The sequence below is a fragment of the Balaenoptera musculus genome, chromosome 11 (genome assembly GCF_009873245.2).
Source record: "Balaenoptera musculus isolate JJ_BM4_2016_0621 chromosome 11, mBalMus1.pri.v3, whole genome shotgun sequence".
Taxonomy (NCBI): Eukaryota; Metazoa; Chordata; class Mammalia; order Artiodactyla; family Balaenopteridae; genus Balaenoptera; species Balaenoptera musculus.
Window position 1 is genome coordinate 62,587,294 of NC_045795.1, and position 20,465 is coordinate 62,607,758.

Consider the following 20,465-nt stretch of genomic DNA (forward strand, 5'->3'; position numbering starts at 1 on the left):
CACGAAATACCTACTCTTCTCTCCCTTTGCCCCATCAAATGTTTGCTGTCATTGGCTGATGAGCACAAGGGCCTTTGTTTTGTAAGGGGGGACAGAGATGAAGTCTGATTGACTCAGAAGTGGTGGGGAAGAGAGAAGAGGAGGCTAGAGGGTGATGTGGTCTCTGTTCCCTGTCTGGCTCCCTGGATTGCATATGAGCCTGGATGTTGGAGGATTGAACTGCTTTCATTACAGACTGTAAGATTCTTGCAGCGGTGATACATCTGAAGCACGGTAGGCTCAGAATGGTCTGGGGTCCCTGCCTCTGTGAGAAAGCTGGCCCGGCTCTGGGACCGAGAGGGCTGGCACTCTCACAATAAAGCCCATTAGCAAAGGCTTCATTAATGATGCTAGAATGAGGCTTCTCAGGCAGAGACTGAGTGGGGGTTGGCTGAGGAGGTGGCAGATGTGCTGTGGTAACCACCGCTGACAAACTGGTTTGTGGACACACGTGAGGACCCATTTGGGGATGCTCAGGAATAACTGAAGAATACATTCTTGATTGGGCAGATGGGAAACATTCAACCCCAATTCAATGTACTTTGGGCATACTCATAAATGGATCCAGTTTTGTATTTACTGACCGGCAATGCCAAAGGTTAAAGCTACATAGAAAATGACATTTGGGTTTTGGAAATTTCAGGTATTTATTCGGCATTTATATAATCTTCCTCTGGCTATGCCAAATTCATTTGCTGTAAAAGTCATGATGTCTTTAACATATGGAATTCGTGAAACTATTTCCTAACACACCTTGCTTTTTAATTACAAAAAATTTTAAGGCAATGATTTTTATTATTATTATTATTATTTTTGTTTATGTCCAACTTTTTTCACACAGCAAAACTTTTTTTTGTTTTTAAACAACAGACCTGTATTTTCTCACAGTTCTGGAGGCTGAAAGTCCCAGAGCAGGGTGCCAGCATGGTGGATTTTTGGTGAGATGCCTCTTCCTGGTTTGTAGGTGGCCACTGTCTTGCTGTGTGCTCATATGACCTCTTCTTTGTGCAAATGCAGAGGGAGGGAGGGAGAGGGGGAGAGGAAGGGAGCAGTAAAATGTATTTGAGATTCATCCATGTTGTAGCAGGTGGCAGCATTTTGTTCCTTTTTATCGCTCAATAGTATCCCATTGTATGAATACACCAAATCTTGATTATTTATTCACTAGTTGATGAACATTTTGATTATTTCCATTTCTGGCTATTATGAATAATACTACTATGAAAATTTCCATGCAAGACTTCATATGGATCTATGTTTCACTTCTCTTGGGTAGATATCTAGGAGTGGAATTACTGGGTTGTGTGGTAAGTGCATGATTTACTTTTTATGAAACTGCCAAAATATTTTCTAAAGTGTCTGTACTATTTTATGTTCCCACTAGCAATGTTCGAGGGTTCCAGTGGCTCCATATCTTTGCCAACATTGGGTATTGTCAGTCTTTTTGATACTTCTAGTAGGTGTGCAGTATCTCATTTTGGTTTTAATTTGCATTTCTCTAATTCCTTGTGATGTTATGGACCTAGAGATTGTCATACAGAGTGAAGTAAGTCAGAAAGAGAAAAACAAATACCGTATGCTAACACATATATATGGAATCTTAAAAAAAAAAAAAGGTTCTGAAGAACCTAGGGGCAGGACAGGTATAAAGACGCAGACATAGAGAATGGACCTGAGGACACGGGGAGGGGGAAGGGTAAGCTGGGACGAAGTGAGAGAGTGGCATGGACATATATACACTACCAAATGTACAATAGATATCTAGTGGGAAGCAGCTGCATAGCACAGGGAGTTCAGCTCGGTGCTTTGTGACCACCTAGAGGGGTGGGATAGGGAGGGTGAGAGGGAGACACAAGAGGGAGGGGATATGGGGATATAAGTATACGTATAGCTGATTCACTTTGTTATATAGCAGAAACTAACACACCATTGTAAAGCAATTATACTCCAATAAAGATATTTAAAAAAAACTATGTACATACCTTAATTTAAAAATACTTTGTTGCTAAAAAATGTTAGCCATCCACATGAAAAACTGCTCAATATCACTAATTATTAGAGAAATGCAAATCAAAACTACAATGAGGTATCACCTCACATCAGTCAGAACGGCCATCGTCAAAAAATCTACAAACAATAAATGCTGGAGAGGGTGTGGAGAAAAGGGAACCCTCTTGCACTGCTGGTGGGAATGTAAATTGATACAGCCACTATGGAGAACAGTATGGAGGTTCCTTAAAAAACTAAAAATAGAATTACCATATGACCCAGCAATCCCACTACTGGGCATATACCCTAAGAAAACCATAATTCAAAAAGACACATGCACCCCAATGTTCATTGCAGCACTATTTACAATATCCAGGTCATGGAAGCAACCTGAATGCCCATCGACAGACGAACAGATAAAGAAGATGTGGCACATATATACAATGGAATATTACTCAGCCATTAAAAGGAATGCAGTTGGGTCATTTGTAGAGATGAGGATGGAACTAGAGACTGTACAGAATGAAGTAAGTCAGAAAGAGAAAAACAAATATCGTATATTAATGCATATATGTGGATTCTAGAAAAATGGTACAGATGAACCTGTTTGCAAGGCAGAAATAGAGACACAGACAGAGAGGACAAACGTATGGACATCAACGGGGGATGGGAGGGGGTGGGATGAATTGGGAGATTGGGATTGACATATATACACTAACTAATATGTGTAAAATAGATAACGAATGAGAACCTGCTCTATAGCACAGGGAACTCTACTTCGCTGTACAGGAGAAACTAACACAACACTGTAAAACAACTCTACCCCCATTAAAAAAAAAAAAAAAGAGAGAGAGAGAAAAAATGTTAGCCATCATCTAAGCCTTCAGTGAGTTGTAATCTTTTTGCTGCTGGAGGGTCTATTGCCACACTGATGGCAACTGACTGATCAGCGACTGGCGCTTGAAGGTTGGGGAGGCTGTGGCAACTTCTTAAAATAAGACAGCACTTAAGTCTGCTGCATCAATAGACTCTTCCTTTCAAGAACAATTTCTCTGGAGCGCGCAATGCTGATTGACAGCATTTTACCCACAGTAGAACTTCTTTCAAAACTGGAGACAACCCTCTCAAACCCTGTTGCTGCTTTACCAACTAGCTTTATGGACTATTCTAAATCCTTTGTTGTCATTTCAACAATTGATTAAGTTTGCCATCTTACATGGTTGTGGTTCATGGCACTTCAAAACAATTACAACAGTAACATCAAAGATCACTGATCACAGATCATCATAACAAGTATAGTAATATGAAAAGGTTTGAAATATTGTGAGACTTACCAAAATATGACACAGAGACACAAAGGGAGCAAATGCTGTTGGAAAAATGGTGGCAACAGACTTGCTTGACACAGGCTTGCCACAAACTTCAATTTGTAAAAAACGCACTATTTGCAAAAGTAAATAAAGTGAAACACAGTAAAATGAGGTATGCCTGTATGTTGTTTTAATCTGTTAAATCTGTAGTAATTTGTCATGCAGCAATGGAGAAGTCATACAACTGAATAGGATTAATGGCAGACGGGACATTGCAGGAGAAATGATTAGTGAAATTGATGACAGCAGTAGAGAGTATCCAAAATGGAACAGAGAAAAAAGAATTAAAAAAAAAATCATCAATGAGCTGTGGGACAATTTTAAGACATGGCCTAACAGACACATAATTAGAGTCCCTGAAAATGAGGAGTGGGGGAAGAAGCAATTAGAAGAAATAATGGCTGAAAAACTTCCATGTTTGATGAAAAGTATAAATCCACAGATCTAAGAAACTCCATGAAATCCAAGTACAAGTAACATGAAGAAAGCAAAAAGCATAAAAATAATGATATATTCCTGATTAGAAACAAATCAAGTGAGGAAATAATAGAACACATTTAAAGTACTGAAAAAAGACTGCCAACCTAGAATTCTATACCCCCAAAAATTATCATTCAAAAACTCAGGGTGAAATAAAGATGGTTTCAGACAAACAAAAGCTGAAATAATTCATCACCAGCAGAGCTGTACTACAAAAAAACATTAAAGGAAGAACTTCATACAGGAAGAAAATGATATGAGAAGGGAATGTGGATCTGCACAAAGAAATGAACAGCAGTGGAAATGGTAACTACATGAGTAAATATAAATATTTTTTCTCTTAGTATTTAAGTCTTTTTTAAAACATAAACTTTTAATTTTAGAATAATTTCAGACTTACAGAAAAGTTGCAAAGTTAGTATGAAGATATTTGGATATATGCTGCCTTCAGACACCAACTTCATATATTAAGAAACAAACTGGTTAAAAGAAAAAGGAAAGAGAAACATATAACATCAGTATTCATTAAAGAAATACAAATTAAAATGCAATGAGATACCTCTATTCCTTTGAATGGCTAAAATTAAAAACCATACCAAATGTTAGTGAGGATGTAGAGCAACTGGAACTCTCACACACTGCTGATGGGGATATAAAATGGTACAGCCACGTTGGGAAATAGTTGAGCAGTTTTTAAGAAAGTTAAATATGCATCTACTATAAAGTCCAGGCATTCACCGCTAGGTATTTACCCAAGAGAAAAAAAAAGCTTATGTTTATACAAAGACCTGTTACAGATGTTCATAGCAGCTGTATCTTTAACAGCCCCAAACTGAAAACTGCCTCCATGTCCATCAACAGGTGCCAAGGAGGCAGGCTCAGAGGAGGGTGCTGTGCACTAGGAAACAGAAATGCCTCACACTGGCAAGTGGATGAGTGGATGTGCATACAGGATCCTGTGCTAAGTGTGCTGTCCCCACGTGTGCCTGTAACAATGCTTGTTGACTGACCATTTTGTTAAATTTTATTTATTTATTTACTTTTGGCTGCGTTGGGTCTTCATTGCTGTGCGCAGGCTTTCTCTAGTTGCAGCGAGTGGGGGTTACTCTTCGTTGTGGTGCACGGGCTTCTCATTGCAGTGGCTTCTCTTGTTGCGGAACATGGGCTCTAGGCATGCGGGCTTCAGTAGTTGTGGTACTTGGGCTCAGTAGTTGTGGCTCGCGGGCTCTAGAGCGCAGGCTCAGTAGTTGTGGCGCACGGGCTTAGTTGCTCCGTGGCATGTGGGATCTCCCCGGACCAGGGCGCAAACCTGTGTCCCCTGCATTGGCAGGTGGATTCTTAACCACTGCATCACCTGGGAAGACCCTCATGTACTTACTTAATAGATGTTCACAGAGCTATACAGCTATGTCCCCATCACCACAATCATGATATAGAATACGTCTATCACCCCAAAAGCTCCCTGTGCCCCTTCTGTTTCCCTCCCTTCTACCTGCAGCCTTTGGAAAACATTGTTCTGCTCGCTGTTGTAATAGTTTGGGTTTTTTTTTTCTTTAGAATTTCACTGAAATGGAATCATAACAGTATGTAGCTTTTCTAGTCTGGTTCTTTTACTTAGCATACCGCATTTGAGATGCATCCAAGTTGTTGTATGTATTATTCTTTGCATATAGTTCTTTTTTTTTTTTTTTTACTGCTGAGGAGTATTCTATTCATGGATGTATCACAGTTTATCCCGTCTCTGGTTCACGGGCACTTGAGTTATTTCTAGTTTGAGTTATTATAAATAAAGTTGCTATGAATATTTGTATACAAGTCTTTGTATACAACATGTTTCAATTTCACTTGGATAAGTTCTTAGGAGCAACTGCTGTATCATATGGCAAGTGTATATTTAACTTTATAAGAAACTACTGGAGAGTTTTTAAAAGTGGTTATGCCATTTTACATTCCCACCCGCAGTGTATGAGGGTTCCAATTTCTTGACATCATCTTCTGACTCTGATTATAGGTATCCTAGTGAGTGTGAAGTGGTATCTCATTGTGGTTTTGAGGTGCATTTCTCTGACGGCTAATGATGCTGAGAATCTTCCTGTATTCTCATTTGCTACCTGTATATCTTTTTTGGTGGACAGCTTATTCAAATCTTTTGCTATTTTTTTTTTTTTTGCTATTTTTAAAAATTGGGTTATGTGTCCTCCTATTAATGAGTTGTAAGAATTCTTTATATGTTTGCATACAAGACCTTTATCAGATATGTGTTTTGCAGATATTTTCCTCCAGTTGGTGCCTAAGCACCAAACCTTAGGGTCAGCCTTGACACCTCTCATTCTCCTTCCTGTCACAATCCAATCCTCCTGGCTCTATCTTAACATGTATCCAGAATCTGACACTTCTCACCACCTCCACCGCTTCCACTCTGCTCCACTGTCTCTCACTAGGATTACTGCAGTAACCTCTTAACTGGTCCCCCTTGCCCCTTGATTCTATTCTAAACATAGCATCCTGAGTGATCCTTTTAAGCCAAAAGTCAGATCCTGTCACTTTTTCCACTCAAAACTCTCTAAAATCTTCCCTTTACTAAGTCAAAAACCAGTTATAAAAACAGAAAAAATGTTTACATTTTCATTTCAGAAAATATTTCCCCTTGACACTTTTTAAAATTAGGCTTGACAACACAGTATAGTAAAAATTTTTCACTAAATCAAATACGAAGGATTTCAAGTATGGCCTCTCAAATGATTCTAATACCATTTGGCGTTGAAATTTCAGCCACTTTATGGAGACAACACTATCTTTCCTAGGGCTGCCCAGCTTCCAAGGCAGAGTCACCCAGTAGAGGAACTCTATGCTGAAAAAGGGATAACCTTGTAATTGGCTTCCTCTTGTTAGTTCAAAGTTAGGTTAGCAAAGAGAGGGGAGTGTAATGCTGTCAGGCAATGACATCAAGCAATATTACCATTCCTTTAAGCTTGACCCATTAAGCAACTTCATGTGTATGTTAGGTTTATGAGATGCTTAATTAATTTTAATTATTAAGCATAATTTTTAATTAATTATATCCCTTAATTTTTAATTATAATAAACTTGTGTCATTTCTGCCAGAAATGACCCTTTTGAGTTAGCCTGAATGATTTCTAATGCCCCTATTAGAATGTACTTTCATTTGGATTACAGTCAGATGCTAATAAGGGTAAAGGTCACTCAGGCAATCATTTTAAATCGATTTTTAGAATCTATTTACCTCTCATATAGGGACTAGAACGCATGTAAGTGAAGGTCAGGAAACATACAAAGCAGCTGTGCATTCAGGATGTACAAACAAATCTTTCTTTGAGTCACATGTGAAGAAATAGGATTTCCATCATTATTATTAAAGAGAGTTAGGAGATTTTAAACTTTAGGAACTAATGGCATTTTATTTTCCCTCTGGGGAAATTACTTGACTTCTGGGAATATCCATTTGTTTGAATTTCTTTGTTGATAAATTAAATGACCACAAACTGTAATACAAAAACAAAATCCAAAACCGACACTACCCTGTGAACCTCTTGGCTCAAGTGTTTCAATGCTATGAAGCTGCAGAGTCAAGTCAGTTAGAAAAAACAAATCGTAGAGCCAGGACTCAAAATTACGTATTTAAATTAAAAAATGAAGTCAATAATAGCTACAAGTAAACACTGTTTTAGGACATAGAACCCATTTGCTAAATTTCTAAATATTTTATTCAAGTGTGAGGAATGTGACACTTTCTACTATAGAGATTCCAGTTTGGTCTGAGTTACTGTGAAAATAAAAAGAAAGTCATAATGTTCTTTCACAAAATTATTTCTTAGGCATTTGCTATCTGCTTTCTATATTGTGAACCAGTGAGAATAGAACCAACACCCATGTGTACACAGTGTTCTAAAGTAAAAATACGTAAGGGTGAGAGGAAAGCATAGAATGAAGGTGAGTTTATGGCCACTGAGTGCCTCACGAAGATGGACTTCTTGGCCTGGCAACATCCTTAGGCAGCAAGGTGTTCTCTCCTGCTCAAGGTTTCTGCCCTCCGCATCCCAGGGATGTGGTATTTCCTTAACCTCAACAACACATGCTATGATCTGGTTTAAAGAGCAGAGCTTAAGAGAAGTCAGAGAAATTTGTTTCGGAATATATCAAGAAAATATGGCCTTGAGCCCTGCTCTGCTTCTTATAAGGTCTGGGCCATGAGAAATGCCTTTCAAAGAATTTTATTGAAACTGCAGGCACAGCCAACTCCTTCTCCAAGTAGGTTCATGTCAACAAATGCTTCATTTTTTCCACATCAAAGCAAGGGGCCTCTATCTCAGACCTAATATAACAATAACAACAATAATAATAATTACGATGATAATAATAATGCATAGTTATTTATTGATCATCAATTTGCATGAATCTGTACTAGAGGTCTCTCTAGGTCATCCAATTTATTGCTCATAAAATCCTCTCATGAGATCGGCATGAACAGCCTTATTTTATAGACGAGAACACTCAGATTCAGAAAGGTTTAGTAACTCGGTACCAAAAATTAGTATGTGATATTGGAATTTGCATCAGATGCATCTTTATTCTAAAGTTTGTGCTTATGGCTTCCATATTTTTTTTTTATTATGCCTGCCTTTTCAAAGATCTCTGACATTTGGACAGGAAAATGGGTTTTCTAGCTTCCTTAGCCACGTTTCCAAGTAAATAAGAGCTTCAGAGAGAATTACTACTCAACTTAAATGGTAAAACCAGAGCTTCTTATTTTCCTCTGAATGACCCTGTGCAACATTTGGCTTCTATTTCCCCAAAGGCAATGTTAGAATTGCACACGCCTCTTAGACAAGGAAGCGTTTTCAATGTTGCACCCCACTTTCTATGACTGGTTGTCTAGGTTAGCTGCTATTGCTGACAGCATCATTTGCTGAACCTGTCCTTCTCCCTTTGTTCCTAAAGACACTTGGGCTCTTGTCAAGCTCACTGACAAGCTCCATCCTTGCTAAATCTGGTGTTCAATTTTCAGTCTTCTTACTTGTTCAGTCAGCTGCGTTTGTGATCAGCCCCACCTTCACTTGGCTTCCAAGACATGACTCCCTGGCTGCTTCTCCTTCGACTCCTGTGCTCGTTTCTTCTTGTCCTCCTAGTTTCTAAATATTGGGATGCCCTGGGGCTCAGTCCTTGGATCTGTTCTCCACCTACTCCCTGGGTGACCTCATCCTTTGTCATGGCTTTTAATCCCTTCTATACACTGACCTCTTCATCCTCAACCTTTTCTCTGAACTCCAGACTGGCATATCCAGCTGCTGCTCATTTCGCATGTTCAAGAGGAAAAACAGCTTGAAATCAGACTACTGGTTTCCTTTCCGAACCTCCTCTTTTCATACTCTTCCTCATTTTAGGCAAATGGCAGCTCAGTTCTTACTGTTGCTCAGGCCCAAAACCTGGGAGTCACTCTTGAAACACAAAGTCAAATCCATCAGCAGCAAATTTGGCTGATGGTTTTGGCTTTACTCTAAGACATATACAGAACCCAAACACATCTCATCATGTTTTCTGTAACCAGCCTGGTTCAAACTATAATCATCTCTCAAATCACTCAATGGCCTTCCAAATGTCTCCCTGCTTCAACCTTTACCCCATTCATTCTATTCTCAATATAACAGACAGACTTACCTTTTAAAATATAAGTAAGATCGTGTCACTCTGCTCAAAACCCAACAAGTCTTCTTGCTTGTTCAAAGCAAAAGGCAAAGTCCACACAATGGCCTGCCAGATTCTACATCTGTTACTTCTTTGACTTAATCTCCCCTCTTTTACTCTCCTCTGGCCTCCTTTGCTTTTCTTCAAAGGTGCCAAGCACATTCTCACCGAAGAGTTATTACACTTGCTGTTCCTCTGCCTGGAGCTTACTTCCCTTATCCATATGGTTTGCCCTCTGGTTTCCTTCTAGTCTCTGCTTCAAAGGACCCCCACTTAGAATCCATTTTCCCTGACCACTCCTCCCTTGACTCTCTTTAACTCACCCTATCTCTCTGACCCAGCTTTATTTTTCCCTACGGTACTTCTCATTATTTGATACATTTCATATTTTCTTATTTTCATTTTAAAGTCCCTGTTTTACCTAGAATATAAGCTGCAGAATGGCAAGGAATTTGTTTTGTTCATGCCTGTCTCCCTAGTACCTAGAACAGGGCTTGACCCATAATACAATGATTTGCTGAATGACTAGCCTATGGCAATTTTGTGCTCAGAGAACCCCCAATAGCATCATCTCCTACTTCCTGACGAGGCTGTCTCCTCCACCTAAACTAATTAAGACCTTAAATTAACTAATTTATTTTTGGCTGCGTTGGGTCTTTGTTGCTACACGCGGGCTTTCTCTAGTTGCGGACAGCGGGGGCTACACTTCGTTGTGGTGCACGGGCCTCTCATTGCGGCGGCTTCTCTTGTTGTGGAGCATGGGCTCTAGGCGCACAGCCTTCAGTAGTTGTGGCTCGCAGGCTCTAGAGCACAGGCTCAGTAGTTGTGGCGCACAGGCTTAGCTGCTACGCAGCATGTGGGATCTTCCCAGACCAGGGCTCGAACCCATGTCCCCTGCATTGGCAGGCGGATTCTTAACCACTGCACCACCAGGGAAATCCCCAAATGCTCATTTCCTAGTGCAAGGAAGGCCAGGAAAGCAAGTTGCCGGCACCAGCAGCCTCTGTAATGGGAGGCAGAGAAGTTATGGTCGGGGTAGGAATGGTTTTTGGGCAGGCAAGCAAGAGCATCTGCTCCTGTGCAAGTATTTTTGACTTCCAAGAACTTTTCTTCCCCTCTTATTTGTCTTCTCTTTTTCTGTTACAAAGTCTTGTTCTTGCTTTAGAGATACAATATCTTATTTCTGACTTATGTTCAATATTATTAAACATAATATCTTTAAGTTTTCTTCTATTCCCTGATTTATCTCTATTTCCTTGGAGTTCCCTTTGTATGTTTTTTGCTTTTATTTTGTTTTGTGTTGTGTAGCCTTTCTCTTTCATGTTAGAGACTGTTTTCCTTGTTTGTCTTTTCGTATTTAAAAGTGAGACACAAAAAAAGTCAATTGTAAAGAGTTATGTGTCCACTGGGGGCAGAGAGTGATGACATATTTACCAGAGGGTTCCTCTGTCCTTTTCGGAGGAGGACTCCCAAATGCAATAGGTAGAGGTCTTTTCTTTAGAACCATTCAGTTTGTCCAAAGAACACTCACGCTCAAACCTCACTGTCTCATTGATGGGGGTGGGAGTGGTAATACGGCTGACTGCCAAGGAAGGGGTTGATGGTCCCCAAATCTTATATAGAAATTTTAGCTGAATTCCTCCAGGCCTCTGATTTACTTGATGTCCACACTTTTGACACCTTTTGGTTCATTGTTTTTGAAAATTTAGTCTTCAATTTTCTGCAACATCAGAAGAGGCAGATGAGGGTGGGTTGGAACGGGAAGAGAGTAGTCACCTGACTTCAAACTACGGAGGTGGTGTAGGGGAACCAGGAAGTCCAAATGGTCTGTACAGACATCAGCTCACTGTCTGCTGCACTGACACCTCTGGAGTCCTGAGTCTCTCAAGACCCTGCTTAACTCGCTCTCCGTGTCATTCCTGCAGGCATTTGGGTCCTACTCACCCTGTGCCATTAGGTCCATTATCCCTGGCACTATTATCTCATCTCCTGTTCAATGTGTCATGTTATATATAGCGTATATAAAATATATTACTGTCATTTTAGTGGAGAGTATAAATCGAATATGTGTGGTCAACCTGTCATTTTTATGCAGACGTCCCAGGATTTTAAAGATTCTATAAATTCAGATCTGTCAGGAACCCTACTGATCTGGAAAGCAGACCTTGTCATTTTACAAAAGAAGACAGGAAATCTCAGAGAAATGAGGTCCTTGCCACAGTGATCTGTAGTGATGGAGTTCTTCTGGGAGCAGCATGGAAACATGGTCCGGACTCCATGCTGTTGAGTCAGGCTGCCTAGTTTTGCATCTCAGCCCCATTCTCTACCAGCTCTGTGATCTTGGGATAGTTTCTTAAACTCTCTGTGGCTCGCTTTCCTCAAATGTAAAATGGGGATAATAATACTTACCTAACTCATCAGGCTCTGGTTGGCATTAATGCATTAATATTTGTAAAGCACTTAAAATAGTACTTTTACACTGTAGCCGTCTATTCAATATTACTATTATTAGTTTGGATAAATCTAACTCAACCTTCAAAAACCCCAGGCATAGTTCTATTACAGTAGAAAGAGATCTTAATTTAAGAATTTGTAGAACTAATATTAGGGACAATTTATTCTAGTATATATGTTCTGTATGGAGAGATTAGCCTAACACTACTGCTGACAGAAAAACCATTATCCTTGAAAAAGTCTGCATTAATCCATCCCTTTGAAATACGTTTAAATTTATCCAATAAAAGAAACAAACTGAATTACATAACGGTTTTCAAATTAAAACATACTCATTAATCATCTAAAATGACTAACAATTCTAATTCTTACAAGAACACAACCTTTAAACATCAGAAAAAATCGTTTTTTGCTGGTGCCAAATGCTCGAGTCAGCATTTTGCTTCAAAAGGCAAGGACACAGGGGCTTCTACACTGTTTCAGTAGGAGATGGGTGAACAAACAACCTGGCACACCCCAGCACCTTTCGGAATGTATGTATTCAGCATACACTGGTTGATCGGTTACTGGACAGAGGGTGCTCACTCACTGGGCTGCCCAGATAGACGGTGGCCTCTGAGACCCACCCTGAAGTTTAGTGGGGATGCCTGGGTCCTGGAGGCAGACCCCCGACCTCACATGTGGCTCCCATGCTGAGTTGGTGAGGCTGCGGAGGAAGTCCTGCCTACCCGATGATGGTGGGAGCGGAATCGGTCCCCCTCCACGGAGGGCCGTTTGGCCCTATCAGAACTCCAAATGTGTGCAGCTTCGGTTCCAATTCTACTTCGAGGAATTATCATTCAAACATTTGCACATGTAGTGGAAGATACAGGTTACAAGAATGTTCCCTGTGTTGTGGGGACTGGTTAAGATCCCAGGGAATATTGGGCAACCTTCTGTGTTGGTACAAAACAGCCCCAGGCTGGAGTGAACAGGCAAAGGCAGTGTGCCTCGTGCAGGATGCCGCGGGCGGGGGAACTGGGGAGGCGCTGGCTGTGAAGGTGCCATGTCTCTGGAAGGAGGTACAGTGAAAGGCTAATATCTGTGGTATCTGATGAGAGAACTGGATGCCTGGGAAAGAGGCAGTCTTACTTTTCACTGTATGTTATTTTGTATCATTTGGTTTTTGTACCAAGTGCAACTATTATCTGCCTAGCAGTTCTCAAAATGTGGGGCAAGGACTCCTGGGGATTTCCAAAACCCATTCAAGGGGTCCCATGTGTCTTCCTTTTTCCAACTATGTATCTATGTGAGGCTGGTTTTTCTTCATAGATTTCAACCAAAGCAACACATCACAGCAGACACGATGCAGAAGCAGCTGTGGGGATTCAGCCACTTTTCTCCCTAAAATGTTTTCGTTTTGGAAAATATAATTGTTTTATGAAAGCATTATTTTTGATAATATGTATCATTTTTATTAGTTATTTTGAGTGAATTACTGAATTTTTAAAATTTGTCAGTTTTAATTTCTACTGCAGTAAATATTAGTCATCCACAAAAACAAAAAGTTCTTTGACGTCCGCAATTATACCTTAGAGGATAAAAGTTCCTGAGGAAAATCTTGAGAACTACTAATCTAGGGCAGACCAATTCTAATTAATTAACTAATTAATTATTAATATTATTTATTTATTTATTTTTGGCTGCACTGGGTCTTCATTGCTGCACACAGGCCTTCTCCAGCTGCAGCGAGCGGGGGCCACTCTTCGTTGCGGCGCATGGGCTCTAGGTGCACGGGCTTCAGTAGTTGTGGCTTGCAGGCTCTAGAGCGCAGGCTCAATAGTTGTGGTGCATGGGCTCAAGTTGCTCTGCGGCATGTGGGATCTTAGTTCTCCAACCAGGGCTCGAACCTGTGTCCCCTGCACTGGCAGGCGGATTCCTAACCACTGCACCACCAGGGAAGTCCCAATTCTAATTTATTTTAAACTCCTGTTTCCACCAATTAGTAGCGAATAACCCAGGGTAAATTAACTATTTTTCTGAGCCTCACTTTTCTCATCTATGAACATTAATATAATGATGCACACAAAGCATTTAGTGCAAAAGGTAAACTCAACACTATGGTTATTTAACACTGTGGTAGGCTCCGGCTACCCAGCTCCACCTTCAGTGACGTTAGGTCGGCAGCTTGAACTCGGCCACGAGAGAGTCTTTACACCAGGGAAATTGGAAATTAGCAAACACACGTCAGTGACTTTTTTTGTTTTTTTTTCCTAGTGGATTGTTAAGCGTTTACCAGCACATTACTGCTACCTACAGGCCATGAATGTACAGGACAGATGTTTGCATCTCTTTAATCTTAAATCTGAAAGAGCAAAGCGATCTGATAACATAACAGGTTTTGTGTCTGAGTCCACAAATCTTTGGTTTGGGCAGAAACTAGTTTTTACTTAAATGCCTGCCCTTCATACAGTTAGCTGGGGCTCAATTCCCTATTTGCAGGGGAATTCCTTACGTTTGCGATGCACCACCTTACGAGACCTCCACTAGACCAGTTCTCTCCCTGGAGGGATGTGCGGGTCTTGCCCCACGGCCATCCTGGGTGGGCTCTGCTTCATGCCACACAAACAGAAGTTCAAACCATGGGTTTGTGCCTAGTGGTGAGGCATCTTGTACCCAGTTCATACTTCCCTTTTTCTGGACTTTCTAGTCTCGTTACTATCTTCCTTTTCCCTCTGTGGGTTTTTTGGGGGGAGTGAGGTGGGGTTGGCGGTTTTTTCTTCTGTTTTCTGGCCTTCATTTTTTTTTTTTTAAATTGAAGCATAGTTGATTTACAATGTTACATTAGTTTCTGGTGTAGAGCAAAGTGACTCAGTTATATATATATATATATACACACACGCATATATATATTCTTTTTCATATTCCTTTCCATTACAGTTTATTACAGCATACTGAATACAGCTCCCTGTGCTATACAGTACGACTTTATTGTTTATCTATTTTATATATAGTAGTGTATATCTGCTAATCCTAAACTCCTAATTTCTCCTTCCCCCCCTTCCCCTTTGGTAACCATAAGTTTGTTTCATATGTCTGCGAGTCTGTTTCTGTTTTGTAAGTAAGTTCATTTGTATCATATTTTAGATTCCACATACAAGTGATATCATATGATATTTCTCTTTCTGTGTCTGACTTACTTCACTTAGTATGATCACCTCTAGGTCCATCCATGTTGCTGCAAATTGGCCTTCATTTTTGATGTTTACTCTCTGCCAGGCACCCCCTGGCAGTTTCCCTGTCACTGAAAGGCATGTGCAAATTTTCACGTGATAATCGTCTATCCTTTTACCCCTTGCAGATCGGACCTGCTCAAGGCCACCGAAGACAAGGAGGGGGTGGATCCCCAAAGGGATGCATCTTCTGGGGCCCCTGGCCTCTGTCGCGTGCTTAACTCTGCCAGCTTTTCCTCCTGCAGCGCCCACCACCACCATGTGCCCCCACTCTACTCCGGTGCCTCCCCCTCCCTCCCTCTTCACTGCTGTGCAGACAGTGCTCCTTTTTCATCTTTAATTCCCATCTTGAGCATCCTTTTCTCTTTCTGATGCTTCCAGTCATGCCTGTTCCACAACGATGCTGCTGTAAAGGGGACCCTACAAAGGTCTTTACAAAGATAGTCATTTTGGAGCCTCCACAGGTTGGGTAAACTTGAAGTCAATTGAGCCTCCTCACCCTGGGCTTTCAGTTTTCAGTGGCTTTAGTTAAACAGAGGGCTGGGGAGGGATGATTCCTGGGAGAAGGGACAAAGAGCTCTGATCTTCTTCCACAAGCTCAAGGAGGGTGGTCTGGCAGTAGGGCCCACTGGGGTCCAACCACTAAACAAATTACCCCACGAGGGAGACAGAGGGCCAGTGGCCTGCCCCTCCCAGAGCTGTGCACTGAGCAGAAAGGACCATGGCTCCAGGTTTGAAGGGCCATGACCTGGTCCTCCGCAATGAGGCCTTGGGCCCTGGCAAAGGCTTCCTCCAGGCCCTGACCCTGAAGACTCCTCCTGGGTCTGGGCAGTGTCCAGATAGGCAGGGCCTCCCAGGCTGTCCCCCTTCTCTGGGGGATGGGTGTTGGCAGTCTCCAGCTCAAAAGGCTGACGTCTGAACTCCTGTTTCGGAACAATGAGATGAGAGGAAGGAGGACCGCGTGCCACATGCCACTGCCAGTCTACAGCAGCCCAGCAGCCATGGCTCCACACCCCACGGCTCCACGCTATATGGCGTGGCTAGGGCACTCCTGAGCGGGCAAGGTGGAGGTGAGGAGAGGGGGCTTTCACGAGACAGATGGACTTCCAGCCAAACTGGGCATGTGAGGGATCGAGCATTATCATTTGGAAAGTTACAGGGAGGGGGGCTGACAGCCTGGCTGCGTTACTTTCTCTTATCTAATTTGCTTCCCTCTTGCTCCTGCCTTGCTATCCAAAGCCACCAGTCAGGCAGCCTTAGGCCTGCCTTGAAGGGTCTGCCCCTTCTATTGGGCCCTGCCTCAGAGACCTGGTACCCCACGGCCTGGGCTTTAATCTCTGACATCATGAGTGGCCAGGCCCACTGTTCCCTTCCCTTTGTCCAAGCAACAAGCAATGGCAGTGTCTCACAGCAAGCAACAAGCACCCCAGCATGTCAGACCTCCTTTGAATCATGGCTCCACCAGATGCCATGTTTTTTCTTTACCACATACCTGAGCCTCGGTTTCCCCACCTGTAAAATAGGAGCAATAATACTGCCTTCTCAGAATTATGGCAAGAATTAAACGTTATTTACTACGTGCCTGGTACTTGGTAGGCGTTCGGCTGATGGGAGCCATGTAGCTATCTGTTTCTTCAACCGAAGCCTCAATCAAACCCGCCAACATGTGTTGAATGTCTCCTATGTGCAAAAAAGCTGTCCAAGAAACCCCCTCCCCGCACACCCATGCTGAAAAGGGGAAGGAGAGAGTATCTCAAGCAAGTGCTCTAAAAACTCCTGTCCAGGGCCAGCCTGAATTAGCACTTATGGTCTTGCATGCCCAGTTCTAAAACTCTTTGATTCTGAAGAGTTATGTACTATCTAACATGCACTATTTTATTATATCACATAACCTGTATTACGTCTTTTCTCTCCAACTCGACTGTAAGCTTCTTAACAGCTGGACCCATGTCCAGTCCTTCTTTGTGGGTTTTCCACAGTGCCCAGCACTGAGCTGCATGCGTTAAGAGGCAGCTGATATGAAGACCTGTTGATTAAGTTTGGTGCCTTTGTCTGTGTGTAACCACAGGCGAGAGTATAGTTTGACATCTTTTATTCAGAGTGACGTTATCATGTATCTGCTTGAATAAACTCGTTTCCCCTTTTCATCCTGCCTCAGTGAACAAGAAATCTTCCTGCTCCTGAGAAATAAGTGAGAGGTGAAGGGACCAATGAGACAGTGATTTTGTATCCTATGGCTGGCCCAGAATCTGGGCAGGGGCAGGCAGTGTGCTGGTGTGAGTCTGAGACACTGATGGAGGTACTGGAGAATGGTTGGTGACTCCAGCAGGATTTGGAAACTTAAGCCTAGAGATGTTTACAAATAGAATCACTATCGGGAATGACTGGGAGGAGGTAGGCAGGAGCTGGGTAGAAAAAAGCAGAAGTGCCTATAACCAGAAATAGGTCAGAGATACCTCTCTTGGATAAAGAGCTCATATACAGAATAGATTACGAACTCCTACAAGTCAGTATGAAAATGACAAACAACCTAATTATTTTTAGATCAGCAAAAGATCTGATTAGCCACCTCCAAGAAAGTGATAACCAAATAACCAACACATACGCAAAAAGGTGATCAATATCATTAATCATTTGAGAAATGCAAATTAAAACCACAATGACAGAGCAGCACATACCCACCAGAGGAGCTAAAGCTAAAGTGTAAAAGAAAAATCTCTAACAACAGACAATACCAAGGGTTGATGAGAATGGGGATCAACTTGAGTTCTCACACATTGCTGGTGGAAGCATAAACTGGTACAACCACTTAGAAAACTGTTTAGTGGTATGTAAAGCTAAACATGCTTTCTCTATGACCCCAAAATTCTACCTCAAGGTATATACGCCAGAGAAAGAAGTGTTTGTGAACCCATAAGATATGCACAAGAAATGTAGCTAGTAATTTTATTCATTAACAGTCTCAAACTGAAAATCCCAAATTTTTATCAACAATAAAATGGGTAAATTATAGTATCTTCATGTAATAAAGTACTATACAACAATATAAAAGAACAATCTACTACTACTACATACTGTACAACTCCATTTATACTGAGTTCAAGAACAGTCAAAACTAATCTATAGTGATAGAAACAAAATAACAATTACTCTATGAATACAGACTGGGAAGAAGCACTAAGGAATGGTCTAGGGTTCTGGCAATGTCCTGACTGGTGGTTACACGGGTGTATATACATGCAAAAACTTAAGATTACTGTACTTTAGGCATTTTAACATATGCATGCTACATTTCAATTTTAAAATCTTAAAAATTTTTTTATTTTGAGATAAATTGCCCAAGAATGTGATTGGATTGTATTCTAAGCACATGTTTTAGTTTTATAAGAAACTGCCATACTCTTTTCCAGAGTGGCTGTATAATTTTATATCCCCAACGTCAATGTAGGAGTGATCCAGTTTCTCCCTATCCTCTCCAGCATTTGGTTTTGTCACTACTTTTTATTTCAGCCATTTTGAAAGGTGTGTAGTAACATCTCATGGTAGTTTTAATTTGCATTTTCCTAACGGCTAATGATATTAAACATGTCTTCATGTGTTTAGTTGCTATCTGTATGTCTTCTTCAGTGAAATATCCGTTCGTGTCTTTGCCCATTTTTTCTTTTTTTGTTTTTAAGCCATCTGAAGATTTCTTTATTTGAGATAAGTCCTTTTTAAAATTTCTACCTTGTTGGAAAAAAATCTTTGCCCATTTTCTAATCAGATTGGTTCTTTGTTTTTGAATTTTGAGAGTGCTTTATACTTTAGATACAAATATTTTATTGGATATGTTCTTTACAAATATTTTCTCTGAGACTCTGGCTTATATTTTCACCTGCTTAATAGGGTCTTTCACAGAGAGGAGTTTTTTTTTTTTTTTTTAATTTACATTTTTTATTTTTGGCTGTGTTGGGTCTTCGTTTCTGTGCGAGGGCTTTTTCCAGTTGTGGCGAGTGGGGGCCACTCTTCATCGCGGTGCGCGGGCCTCTCACTAGCGCGGCCTCTCCCGTTGCGGAGCACAGGCTCCAGACGCGCAGGCTCAGTAGTTGTGGCTCACGGGCTTAGTCGCTCCGCGGCATGTGGGATCCTCCCAGACCAGGGCTCGAACCCATGTTCCCTGCATTGGCAGGCAGATTCTCAACCACTGCGCCACCAGGGAAGCCCCAGAGAGGAGTTTTTAATTTTGATGAAGCCAAATTTATCAATCTTTCTTTTTATGGATAGCACTTTTGGCATCAAGTCTAAGAACTCTTCACCAACTTTTAGATCCCAAAGATTTCTCCTTTGTTATCTTCTAAAGTTTTATAGTTTTACATTTTACGATTAAGTCTGTAATAAACTTTGAGTTAATTTTTGTATCAGATGTGGTTTTTTAAGTTTTATTTTTCATTGAAGTATAGTTGATATTTATTTATTAAATTTTTTTTAATTTAAGTATAGTTGATAAAATGTGAAGTTTAGGTTGAGGTTTATTTTATTTTTTTTCTGTCTGTGGACATCTAATTGCTCCAGCACTATTTGTGGAAAAGGCTATTGTTCTTCTGTTGAATGGCACTGCGCCTTTGCCAGAAAGCAGTTGGATATATTCTTGAGTCTAGTTCTGTAATTCTCTATTTTGTTCCATTAATCTATGTGTCTATCCCTCTGCCAAAACCATACTGTCTAGATTACTCTAGCTATATAATAAGTCCTGAAATCAGATAAAATGATTCCTCCTACTTTTTCTTCAAAAATGTTTTAGCTACGCCAAGTCCTGTGACTTTCTATATAAAGTTAAGAATAATCAGCTTATCTGTATCTACAAAAAACCTTGATGGGATTTTGATATAAATTGCCTTAACAGATCAATTTGGGGAAAAACGGACATCTTTACTATATGTTGAGTCTTCCAACCCATGAACACAGTACATTTATTTAGGTCTTCTTTGATTTGTTTCATTTTGTAGTTTTCAGCATGTAACTCCTGTCCATGTTTTGTTAGATTCAATCCAATCTGAAAGCTTTTGGGAGCAATTGTAAATGGTATTTTGTTTTTAATTTTGGTTTCCAAGTGTTCACTGATACATAAAAATGTGACTGACTTTGTTTGTTGGTTTTTTCCTGCAACCTAGCTGAACTTAGTTCTAACAGTTTTTGGGTGGATCCCTTGGGATCTTCTCTGTAGACAACAATGTCATCC

General features: G+C 40.9%; 1 protein-coding gene across 2 annotated transcripts in view; it reads left to right on the top strand.

Annotated features, from left to right (window-relative positions):
- Positions 1-4,063: 4,063 nt before the first annotated feature.
- The window catches only part of CCR3 (C-C motif chemokine receptor 3), a 36,899-nt gene continuing 20,497 nt past the window's right edge, over positions 4,064-20,465 (top strand). The window contains exon 1 of one of the 2 annotated variants that reach the window (XM_036869466.1): positions 4,064-4,184. In XM_036869466.1, coding sequence (XP_036725361.1) covers positions 4,166-4,184 — 19 coding nt within the window. In that variant the 5' untranslated portion in view covers positions 4,064-4,165. Of the gene's footprint in view, positions 4,185-12,519; positions 12,736-20,465 lie in introns of those variants that run through there. The other variant, XM_036869468.1, reaches the window with a different exon arrangement.